Source organism: Chaetomium tenue (assembly GCF_020726465.1).
Source record: "Chaetomium tenue strain MPI-SDFR-AT-0079 chromosome Unknown F5144scaffold_8, whole genome shotgun sequence".
In the NCBI taxonomy this organism is placed as follows: Eukaryota; Fungi; Ascomycota; class Sordariomycetes; order Sordariales; family Chaetomiaceae; genus Chaetomium; species Chaetomium tenue.
Genome location: NW_027117336.1, coordinates 402,823 through 414,995, shown reverse-complemented (window position 1 = coordinate 414,995; position 12,173 = coordinate 402,823). Strand labels below are relative to the sequence as shown.

Sequence of the window (12,173 nt, the reverse complement as noted above, 5' to 3'; positions counted from 1 at the left end):
TTTGATTGCGACATGGGATACGGAATGTTCGTCCGTCCCACTGCCTTGAAGCTGCTCGCCGAGCCGGCTGCGCCGTTGTATCCCCAGCCCAAGAAGAAAGGCCGACCGAGTAGCATGTTCTCAGTCTCTTCTCGAGGTTCTACCCCGGCCGATCCGGGCTTGACCAAACGGATCAGCTTGAACGCCCCAAGCCCGACACCGAGCCAAAAACAACAGACCCGCACACCCAGTGGAATCAGAGTAAGTCGTCTTTTATATATTGGCAAGAGCGCCACACTGACGACTTTCTCCCCAGTCACCCACCAGATCACCCACCAAGCAGCTGGGCACTGCACCTTCGAGCGGAGTTCCATCCCGCACTACCACCCCTTCCAATGCAAAACCTACCGCGGGAGCTCGCTCCCGTCCGTCCATCGCCACTGCCCGACCCTCGATGGCCCCGCCTCCGATGCCGGCTAGACAAGCTCGACAAGCTTCATCGGCCGCCGTTCCAAAAGCTACGGGTGGAATTCCCAAGACCACTGGCGCCCCTACACGTACCCCTAGTGGCCGACTGGCTGTCGTCACCAAACCCAATGTCGTTCGTTCCGCCGCTACTCGAGCCTCTTCAGCCGCCATCCCGGGATCCGCCAAGCTTCACACCGCCGGTAAACGTTCCAGCTCCAGCAGCGCTGCGTCTGCCCCGAAGAGCAGCGATGAGGACGTTGCATCCCCCACTATCACCAGCCCTGTCCAGTCGAGGACCATGGCGCTTGAGAAACTCACTGGCTCAACGAGCACCAAGCCAACTACGGCCACGAAACAGCCCAACACTAAACCATCAAGTGCCGCGGCGGCATCCCCGCGGCCCGCAGCTGGCAACGCAGCTGCCACGAAAGAGATCGAGGATCTCAAGGCGAAGCTCCGCGTCCTCGAGAAGAAGAGAATCGAGGACCGGGAGAAGCTCAACGATCTCGATAAAACAAAGAGCGAGCGCGACAGATTTGAGCGGATTATTCAGACGCTGCAAATCAAGTATCAGCCCCAACAGCAGGAAATCGCTGAGCTTAAACGTCAACTCAAAGAGGCCGAGTCTCGCCTCTACAACGTGGAAGACATTCAGCAGGAACATGAGACGGCAATGGAGCTTGCCACCCTCGACCGTGAGATGGCGGAAGAGATGGCCGACGTTTACAAGACGGAGCTAGACGCCCTGAAACACAAGACGGAGGAGCTGAAGCTTGAGGTTGATATCCTTAGGGAGGAAAACTCCGAATTCACCAAAGGCATGTCATCCGAGGACATCGCCAGCACTGGCTGGCTCCAAATGGAGAAGGATAATGAACGCCTGCGGGAAGCCTTGATCAGACTCCGAGATATCTCGCGAGAGCAAGAGGACGAGTTCAAGCACCAAATCAAGGAGATGCAGGACACCCTCGCCGAGGGTGACGCCTTCAAGGACAAACTCCATGCTTGCGAACTCGAATTGGCTCAGAAGGAGAGTGCTGTTGAGGACCTCAGAGAACAGCTTGACAACGCACTCGGCGCTGAAGACATCATCGAAACCTTGACGGAGCAGACGATGAACCAGTCTGAAGAGATTAAGGAACTCAAAGCGACCATCCTTGATCTGGAGGAGCTCAAGGAAGTAAGCGATGAGCTCGAGATTAACCATGTTAACAATCAGAAGGAGATGCAGGACGAGATCGACAAACGAGACGCCGTGATTGCTGAGCAGGCTCGCCAGGCTGCCATACAGCAGCAGGCCATCGAAGACAACGAATACACGCTGTCCCGCTTCCGGGAGCTTGTCACCAACCTGCAAAGCGACCTCGCGGACATGCATGCTTCTCGGGCGGTTACCGAGAACGAATCTGAACAACTGAACGCCCGGTCCAGGGCCATGCTGGACTTGAACATGAAACTTCAGATCTCGGCCGCCAAGGCGCAAGTGAAGACAATCGACCTTGAACTTCGCCGTATGGAGGCGCAGGAGGCCGAGCAGCACCTTGAGATCGTTACAATGTTCCTTCCGGACACGTACCAAACCGACCGAGACTCGGTCTTGGCACTGTTGAGATTCAAGAGACTGGCCTCCAAGGCCGATATCCTCAACGGTTTCATCAAGGAGCGAGTCAACGGCCAAACCCATCCCGGTCACGAGAATGAGCTGTTCGAGGGCTGTGGCGCCATGGACAAGCTCGCCTGGATTTCTCGCATGTGTGATCGTTTCATCAATTCCATCAGCCATTGTTCCCTCGAGCAGTTCGCCAAATACGAGGGAGCTTTGTACGAGCTGGAGCCAGTCGAGCGCGCCCTCAACGGCTGGATTGAAGGACTGAAGCAGGACGACCTGAACGAGAAAAAGTGCTCTGTCGAGCTGCAGCGCACCATTGCCCTCATGACCCACCTCGGCGAGGTTCACATATCGTCCGACCTGGAAAGCTTTGCGGACGACATCCACATGAAGGCATCCCTCATGCAAAGCTACCTCGAGTCAGCCGCCGTCTCATTTGCGGCCACGGCAACCATGGTTCAGCGGGTGGTCGCTCAAGACGACGAGGAGCTTGGTCAACACTTTTCTAAGAAGGCCGAGGGCGTTGTCACCCAGACACGCAGCGCCAAGGTCATTGCTAACAAAACTGTCCGCGCGCTGGAGGATCTGAAGTCGAGATCGCTCTCTCTTCTTCCGGAGACCCTAGATGCATTCGAGCAATGCGAGACGGCAACCGCCGAGCTCGCTGACATGGCGCGGAGAATCGGCCTGGACCTCCACGACTTCTTGCACGAGGAAGGCAGGGCCGACCCATACACCTACTCGGATGTCCAGTCATGCACACAAAAGACCGCCATGACTGCTTTCAACGCAGACGAGATGGATCTATTTTCCACCTATCTCAACAAACTACGATTCGTCACCTCGCAGATTTCGGATCTCGCAGCACTCAGCATTGATTTATCAAACACCCAGGAATTTGAACGCAGTCCGGCTCCATGGATTCTGCGGAGCCAGGAGCTCAAGATGCTCAAGAAAATTCCAATCGAAGTTGAGGCCGAGACCCGTCGTCTCAAAGACGACCTCCACAATACTCGACGCAACCTCGCCATCCGCGACGAGGACTTGAGCACTGCTCAGCTCAAGATCGAGACCCTGGAGTCCCGCATGCGAGACGCCAAAGCCAAGACATCTCGTATCTCTGAGCTGGAATCACAAATCGAAGCCGCCAAGGAGCAAAACGCCACCCTCTCCGAGAGCATCGAGAAGCAAGATAGAGAGCTCAAGTCGCTGGAGCTTGAATGCGACAAGTGGAAACAGGTTGCCAGCAGCAGCCGTGTTGTCACCAGTGGCGACGCTGAAGAAGGCGAAGCTGGCGCCAAAGCCAACCAAGAGCGTGCAGTCGCCACAGCACGCGAGATCGAAACCCTGAAGACAGAGATTAACGGTCTCCGGTCTTCCTTGCGCTACCTGCGCGATGATAACCGCCGCGCGCGGACGAACGAACAACCGAGCCACGACTGGCTCGCGGAGCCACTCATTAAGAATGTTCCGCCCGCCGAGCAGCGCAAAGCCGATGTCGCCAGCGAGAGTAAGGCTGTGCTTGGCGAATTGGTCAATCTGGCTTGCAGCGCAACAGTCTACGACATGGCAAGCTTACCCGCCGATAAGGTGGCGTGGAAGCCTGCCGAAGCGACACCCCAGTTCCACGCACACCAACAAGTCCAGAATTTTCTGGAATGGAAAACGTGGCGAACGGAATTGTTGAACAATGGATCATCAATCAGAAGGAGTCTGATTTCAAGAGTGGGCGAGAATATGCTCGCTTGGAGCATGGAGGCTGCAGGGAATTTGGCTGTCAGGGCGGAGAAGAATTTGATGGCAAGTCGGAAAAGACGGGAAACGGCCTACGCCCAGTTATTGGAAACGGTGGACAGGGCGGAAGAAAATCATCGGGCGGGGCTCTGGTGAGGAGGAGGGAAAGCGTTTTGTTTGACGGGGAGGAGCGTTGTTTGCTTTTGTCCTTTTTTTTCTTTTTTCTTCCAGCGGGTGATGGGCATTATATGTGTTGTGGGGAGACCAGCGTTGCTTTTCATGTCGGGGACGAGCATTGTTATTGTCGAGCGTTGGCTTTTGTTTGGATGGTTGGGAGCGAGTATAATTTTTCTTGGGGGAGATCAGCGTTTGTTTTCTGTGGTTTGGTTCAACAGCGGTGTTTTTGGTGGCATGGCGAGGCGTTTTGTTTTCAAGATACCCCCGATAGGCTTAGAGGGCAGGGAATATGATGGCTGGGCGTAGGTCAAAGATTGCATCTGTCTCATTCATGCCGTGTTGTGATTGCCGTGATGATGTCCTCCATGCTTCGTACTGAGGCCACAGCACAAACAACCGTCGGGATGCCCGTAGGTCAGTTAGGAATGAAGCTAGACAAAGTCGCAGGTAAATAGATGAGCAATGGAATATGGATCACATGTACTGCTTACCAGTCAGCGCCAGTGAGGATATAATTGTAATATATGGGTGTGACGCCGAACTTGTTGAGATTAATTGCATTGTGGGTATTCTGGCCATGGGAGATATTTCCAACTCGATGGCTCCGCCAACCCGCTTCAACCGGATCAAACATGTACACCACACTTTCTCCCTGTCCAAGATCAAGCCTCACCGCCGGTGAACCGGGGCAGAGACAGGCAAGCAGGCATACACGCGCAATAAAACAAACTGCCCAAAAGCGAATGGAGAAAGAAAAAGGAGTTTTATTACCCCGTTTCTACGCGAACACACCCACTCTATTTCCCCTTCCCCTTCTTCTCCCTCTTACCCCCGCCACTCCCACTCCCACCAGCCGCACCACCGCCACCACCACCACCGGCAGCCGCCATCAGACTCGCCATATCCGGCATGCCACCGGGCCCGCCCCCGCCGCCCTGCTGCATCTCCTTCATCATGTCCTTGAGGAAGTTCTCGCTCACCCCGCCGCCCGTCATCGCGGGGCTGTAGTACGGCAGCAGCTCCCCCATCTTCCACCCGCGCGGCACCGCCGGCCGCGGCCACGCCGCCCCGGGCTCCTGCGCCTGGGGGGGCATCGGCGCCCCGCGCACTTCCATGCGCAGCGAGCGCGAGGCGTCGGTGGTCGGGTTGGCGAGCAGGTGCTGCGCCACGAGCGTGTAGAGGTGGTGCTTGTTCTTGATGGTGGTGGGTTGTTGCTGGCGCAGGTTGACCTTGACGCGCCCCGGGTTGGCCCAGTCCTTGGGGTGGATCTTGCCCGCTTCGAGGACGGTTTGGAGGCGCAGGCCTGCACACGCCTGCACGATGTCGATGGCGAGCGGGTTGGCGACGGCGAGAGAGCGCGATACGCGCCGGCCTTCGGCCCGTGTGCGGGTTGCGTCGAAGTAGACTGGGTAGAGGCACTGGTAGGCTTTGTAGGCTTTGTCGTCGGTGGTGGTTTGCATTTGGGGGTATTGTTGTTGTTGTTGCTGTTGGTGCTGGGGCGGTTGCTGTCGTTGGGGTGATTGTTTCTGCTGTTGCTGCTGCTGCTGGGGGCGTGTGTTGATTTGTCGCATGATGTCGGACTCAACGAAGTCGTCGATGTCGCCCTCGGAGGGGTCAGACATGTCGACATCGCTGTCGCTCTCCGAGACTTCTTCTACCCGCGGGTGGGACATGGTGGGCGGCAGTCTGTGTGTGGTTGTGGTGGCGTAGCGGCGTGTAGTGTCGTGTGGAGGACGTGGTAGGTGTGGTTTGTGGGAGGAACGTGGGGAAGTTAATAGCTTGGAGCAAGGACTGGAGGTCAATAGTGGGGTCCCTGGGGCAGAAATAAGGTAGGGTCTGTGCATAGGATGGTGGGGTCAATAAAGCTGCGAATTAATTGTATTATAGCGGCGGTTTTAGCGAAGAATAGCTGCCTGGCAACACTAAAATATCCGTGTTACACTTCCATTGCTTCCTTCTCCTTGATCAGATCCACATCTCGTCTCCCTTCCTTCCCACCCTCCCTTCTGCAATGCAGGATAACGCTTTGCTCGTAAAAGTTGAACCGGGCAGTTTGAGTCGCCAAAGAGCAAATAATGCACAGGCTCCATTCATTCATCAAAACCATGCGGTGTGGTGCCATCCTTTCCTCAAGCGGGTATCAGCAGCGTTGCGCACTTTTTGATCTTTGGCTGCAGCTCGTTTGTCAGGCGGGCCGTCAAACAACCCAAAGGGGATCTTCTTCAATGGAAGGTAGTGGATGCCCCTTCCACGTGCAACAACAGCATCTGATCTGGAATTGGCGAATCGCATTCCAACGCTGGCACATCCCAAGCCATCCTTCGAGCCATCGCCGCGACTAAGCCCAGCTTTAACCTTATTCCATCCACCAGGCATCTCCGTCATCTCCATCTCCATCTCCATCTCCATCTTCATCTACATTTTACCCCCGTTCTCATCTTCATCACATCTTCACTTTGGAGTAGAGCATATCTAACAAGTACAGATCGTCCCCTATTGGATTGTCTACAGCCACGTTACCTCCCTGATTATCCACGACAATCGCCTGCCTCACTGACTTGCTAACACACGCCTCGTTTGTCTCTCGCGTCGTGCGACAGGGATTTATTCTCATTTCTGTTGGGGGCGGATTTGGGTGCAAAGGCCAGCTTCACCATATCCCTACCAACGCATCTCTTTTGCTGTAACCCCAACATCTGATCAGAGGGTCAGCCGTTTGGTTGGGCCCATCTTCTTATTTGTGACGGCTTTTGAGGGCATCGGCCCTTCGTGAGCAGCCGGTACCCTGTGAGAAAAAAAAAGGGATCTTCTCACTAAAGATCAAACGCCTTCTATGGACGGGCTCCGGGACAGCCAGGGAGCGCCCCAAGCAACGGCAGCGATGAATGCTCACGACGCCGTATCTGAGTTCATCCGCCGGTACCAGAGCCTCTCTGCTCATCGAGACTCTCATGACCATCTCATCAAGGTACTGTTGCGCGAGACCCGCCTGCGGCTTTTGCAGACTGAACCCTTCGTCTAATCTTCTCGTCACAGGATCTCATCATGTACTCCGAGTCGATCGAGTCAAATCTCCGCGTCGAGAATGCCAACTTGGTCGGCCGGATTCGAGACACCGAACTTAACCTCGAGGACGCCATCAGATCAAGACGGGAATTACAGCAGCAAGTTCGGCAGCTCGAAGTTTACCGCGACGCTGTACTGCAAAATCGCAACTATCCGAAGGTAGCACCACTGGCCGGGGACGCCGGCGACTTCTCACTCTCCTGGCAGAGTAGCAATCCCTACGTTATCGCACTGTTAGACGGCGACTGTCTTCTTGTACGATCCCTGGCCCCTAAGACACTTGTATTGTGCTGACGTGCGATGCACAGTTTAAGGAGACCTTCATTAGGCAAGGCGTCGAGGGTGGCAAGAAGGCAGCATATACCTTGCGAGCCGCCATCCTCGAACAGTGCGGTGCCCATGCCAACAGCATCGAGGTGATTTCCACAGTGTATGCTAACCTCGCCGGCCTGTGCAAGGCCATGCGCAACGATGGCAGCCTGGGTCCTGAAAACGATCTCAAAAGCTTCTCGTTAGGCTTTACCCAGGCCAAGACAAGTTTTGACTTTATCGATGTCGGGCATGGCAAGGATAGGGCAGGCAACAAAATCAAGGGTAGGTCTCACCCCACGAGGTGACCAGGCGAAGTCAAGACTTGAGTGGGTGCTGATGCGGAACTGTCAGAAACTGCAAAATGGCATCTACGGAATAGCAATTGCAAACAGGTTATCCTCGGCATATCCCACGATGCCGGTTACGCCCCCTTTTTGGACGAGCTCTTTCAGGACCCCTCGGTCCGGGTTCGCGTCACAGTCCTCGAGGGCATCCCCACAGTCCGCGAGGTTGCCGCGACGGGGTTAAATATCTTGAATATGAACGACAGCCTCTTCCGGTCTGAGAAGCCAGTCCCCAATGCCGCCCTCGTGCCCTGCGGCCCAGTATCCCCCGCCGGAACTAAGACTACGACCACGAGCGATGCCAGCACTGGCATCCCAACGCCCTCCACCTCAGCTACGTCAACGCCGAGCCAGGTCACTGCCACCACCTACGCCCTCGCCGTCAAGAACCCATCTCCTCCACCGCCAATTTCCCCCACACAACCAAAGCTAGCCCCCATGTCCCTAACTCGCCCTCAACCAGCCAAATCCACAATTTGGTATGTACTTCCGCCTTTTTGTTCCTCCCTCACTTTTTCCCCATCCACAAACAAACTTAAACTAACCCAACCCCTCCTCTCCAAAAAGGAATCCCGGCCCTCGCGGTCTCGACGCCCCGCTCAAGGTATCCCAGGCGGCGCTCGATGCGGTCAAGAAGCGGCGCGACCAGAGCAAGCTGTGCAACAACCACTATCTGCGCGGACCCTGCGCCAAGGGCACCGCCTGCGCCTTTGAGCACAAGTACAGGCCCGCCCCGAACGAGCTGGTCGCCATCGCCTTTTTGGCCCGCCTCAACCCGTGCTCTAATGGGCAGAAGTGTGAGGTGGTGGATTGTATTTACGGGCATCATGTAAGTTTGGCTTTTTTTTCTGGGTTTTGGCTCTTCTCTTTTGCTCTGTGTTTCTCCGCTGTACTCTGTTTCTCGCTTTCGTTCCATCTCTTCCTTTTGCTCTGCGTGTCTCCCTCTCTCTTGCTCTGCGTGTCTCCCTTGCTCCATCCCCATTTACTTTTGTCGTTCACTCGCTCGCTCCCCGCCCCTCCCGAATGCCTTTCCCCGAGACCAAGAAGGGGCGAACAGAAGCAGATGGGATGCTGAGCCTGGGCAACGGGAATGGCTGCTGTTGCTACCACCACCACCACCACCACCACCACTACCGCCCCCACCGCTACTGTCCCTGTTACTGTTGCTAACCACAGGTCTAATCGATCGATAGTGCCCGAGTGTGCAGAGCGGGGTGTGCACGCACCCGTTCTGCAAGTTTGGCAAGGAGGAACATCCGCCCGGGACCAAGGTCAAGGCGCACAAGCCGTAGGTCGAATCAGTGAGGCGGTAGGTCTATCCGGGATGGGCTGGGCTTGGGGGGTTGGTGGGGTGCTGGGTTATGGGTGTGAGTCTGTGTGTGTGTGTGTGTGTGTGTGGGAACGGAGGAGGGTAATCAGGGACTAGAGAGGTTGGTTGGCCAGTCAGTGTCGGGGACGGCTTACGGCAGGGCTGGAAAGGCTACACGCAGCTTCGCTTAGGCGGCAGACGGTGGGAGCCGGGGCAGGGCATGGTTGTTTGGGAAAACGGGCAAATGTAAAAGGTACTGTTGATCATGGCGGCCTAAGTATGGCGACCGAATTAGGATATTGTGGTCTCAGTCGTCATGTTGGGCCTATTTGCGTCTTGCGCTAGCGGAGACTCGAGAGCCACGGGCGGGTTCGTCGCCGTGGTCGCTTGTCGTCGTTGAAGTTACAAGCCGGGGAGCACCTCTGGCCATACGAATGGCAAGTCGCTGAACACTGAAGCCTTCTTGGCCCTCGTCGGTAATTTTTAATATTATGTATTTAAAAGCGCGTTGCGTCTGTTTCATGACGAAACGAAGTCATGGTCTACGATCTGCTTATTATCGGTAGCCACTACTCTCGGCCCTTTGTTTCTCGTCATGTACCAAGGTCACGATGCTGTAGAGACTGTTGCAAATTTTAAAAGTAGGAAAGAAATGTAAAGTATGATTATTCACTAGCCGTCGGGTGACTGAAGGCCCTCGTGGTATGTCGGTAATCGCTTCCCACATCCCCACCGGTCTCCATCAACAAGTTCCTTCAGATGTCCTCCCAAGCCCAACTCTCAAATCCCCGAGTTCCAACCGCTTCTTCGGACAGGTGGGCGGACGCAACCTCTCGGCGCGCTGACCCGCGAGAAGATTTGCTGGTTTGGTGATGGACGACGACCTGGGCCGCCCCGCCGGCCTCTTTCGTGATCATATGAGTTTACTTGTTTTCGGCTTTGGCAGGCAGAACAGGTTAGCATCTGTGGTTGAGGGTGGGAGAAACAGGACAAGATTATCATTCAGAACACGTACCGTCGGGTTTCTCTGCCATCGCGGCCCGGACCGCCGCCATGGTGGCGCCCTCGCCTTTCGCCGTCTTTTCCCCGCGATGAGCCTGCGTCGCGTGGACGCAAAGCCCTACGCAGGCAGTAGCGCCAGCGACGGCCGCGACAAACTTGGTAGTCCGAAGCGTCGCTGCCTCGTTGGCAGCGGCGGAGGGGGAGGCGGCCGAGGCGGCAAGGCCGGCGTTCAAAGTTCCAGCAATGGGGACGGTGATCCTCTTGACCTGGCTACAGCGTCCAGATAAACATACTGCAGGCGTACCTCTGCCTCAGCACAAGAGTAGGGGTTATCCTGGCGTGGTTCAGCGGTCGCCGCGACCGAGGTAACATCCCGCACCAATGTCAGTCCTAGAACTAACGGCTGTCGTGTATGGCTGTCGTGTATGGTTGTCGTGTATGGCCTTGTGTGATCATAGTTGAAGCGCAGCTGATTTTTATCTGTGGGAGTTCGTTCACTCTGCCGCCATTCCTCCGGTTCATCAGGGCGTGGAAGCTGGCCCGGATCCGCGCAGCTCCTAGACGTGGCCGAGAAAGTAATCCATGCTGTTGGCTTTCCCGGCTTCGGTCCTGCTCAGCGGGTCCTGGTCCCCCGGCGTGCCATAGCAGACCAAGCAAGCCGGCTTGTGTTCCCAAGTCGCGGTCTTGAATGCTATGCACACTTCATTCCTCTTGCCCGAGGAACGACTCGTGGTGTGACTTTTGTGATGGCCTTAGATTGTGTTCTTGGCCATTTTGTTGTGTTGGTGATATATATATATATAAGGGTGTGGTGTTGATGGAGGTGGTGGTTGTGGTGTTAGAAGTCAGAAGCCTTGACACCGGGGCATTACCTGCCTTTATAGTAGTTGCCTTCCTAGCTACTTGTAAACAAGAATTTAATTTGTTTGCGTTCACCAGTCTTGTTCAGCCCACAAGATTATGGTGTGAACTGCAATACTCGGTGAGTGGGTCGGTGTGTGGTGAATAACCTGAATGTGGCACTGTATTTGGAATATCAGGACCAGTATGAACACAATGCGTGACATGTTAAGATGCGTGGCATGTTTATGATGAGTGACATGTTCATGATAAGTGACATGTTCATGATAAGTGACATGTTCATGGTAAGTGACATGTTCATGACGAGTATGAGTGACATGTTCATATCATGTTCATGATGCTATTGATCATCCCCCCAAATACCATATATCATTTCAAATCAACATTCGAATACCAACCAGCCATCAGCCACTAGCAGTCAGCTATCACAGTCACCAAAACCAACCCACCGTTAAGTTTCGGTTCCTAGGTTGACCTCAGTCGCTGTCAATACCTGTCTCGTCAGAATGGTTTACCGTCACCTTTGTCGTCAGGCGCTCCCCCGCAAGGGTATATTCAACGTAGCGGGGAATCAACACAAGGCCAGCCCGCGTATCTTCACTCGCTCATTCCATCATCGCGACTATGACGAATACGATTTTGAAATCCGCCTCGGATACCCTTTTTCTACTGGATTTTGCCTCGGTTTGGGCGTCGGTTATCTCGTCTGGCCGGGCGGCAAGGCCTCGCCCACTGTAGAAGAGATTAAGCGTGGGTGATGCCCAGTTCCATGGTGACCGACAAGGGGGACCAGTAGTAGTAACACCGGTGAATGCGATTCTCCCAGCAAAAACGGACGGTCAAGGGTGGCAAGGCCTGAGCGTTCAACCAGGCCAATAAAGATCTAACCCGAAATTCTAAATACGAATACAAATGGCCAAAATAAAAAGAAAGTCGAAAAAGACAGGATTAGATAGCTCAATAAACCCCTCCCAGGCGAGCCAAACACAAACTCGCCCGTGCCCCCTACCCCCTTCAAATACGTATTACGGACAATGTGCCTGCCCGCCCCGTCCCTTAATGCTGTCCGCCTCGCCCGCCTTTCCTGACCGCCCGCCTGCCCGCCCGGCCTGTCTGAGGCAGTAAGTAGTAAGTAGTAACCCGTCCGATAAACGCCTGAAGAGACCTAGCGCAGCACAGGCCCATGCAAAAACCGCCCCCTACCTCGCCGCCCCCAGCCCAGCAAACCAACCATGCCCCGCTCCCGCACAAGACCACGCTCCCTTCTCAAACCCGTACAGCACGACACCCCAGCTTCTCCCCATGTCCGGTA

General features: G+C 55.2%; 3 protein-coding genes across 3 annotated transcripts; 1 reads left to right on the top strand and 2 right to left on the bottom strand.

Annotated features, from left to right (window-relative positions):
• Nucleotides 1-4,764: 4,764 nt before the first annotated feature.
• Nucleotides 4,765-5,809, bottom strand: F5144DRAFT_542201 (signal recognition particle, SRP19 subunit; the record flags this gene model as incomplete). The annotated part of the gene is made up of 1 exon (XM_066787186.1): nt 4,765-5,809. The coding sequence occupies exon 1, from the start codon at nt 5,638-5,640 to the stop codon at nt 4,765-4,767; it is 876 nt and encodes a 291-aa protein (XP_066638303.1). The 5' UTR covers nt 5,641-5,809.
• A 544-nt stretch (nt 5,810-6,353) lies between these two features.
• On the top strand, nt 6,354-9,193 carry F5144DRAFT_587429 (uncharacterized protein). Its single transcript, XM_066789839.1, has 6 exons — nt 6,354-6,935; nt 7,004-7,288; nt 7,342-7,627; nt 7,697-8,168; nt 8,257-8,518; nt 8,883-9,193. Exons 1-6 carry the CDS (start codon nt 6,801-6,803, stop codon nt 8,979-8,981), a joined length of 1,539 nt encoding a protein of 512 aa, XP_066638302.1. The 5' UTR covers nt 6,354-6,800; the 3' UTR covers nt 8,982-9,193.
• A 728-nt stretch (nt 9,194-9,921) lies between these two features.
• On the bottom strand, nt 9,922-10,372 carry F5144DRAFT_607266 (uncharacterized protein; the record flags this gene model as incomplete). The annotated part of the gene is made up of 3 exons (XM_066791540.1): nt 9,922-9,935; nt 10,014-10,270; nt 10,305-10,372. 3 exons carry the CDS (start codon nt 10,370-10,372, stop codon nt 9,922-9,924), a joined length of 339 nt encoding a protein of 112 aa, XP_066638301.1.
• Nucleotides 10,373-12,173: the final 1,801 nt, after the last annotated feature.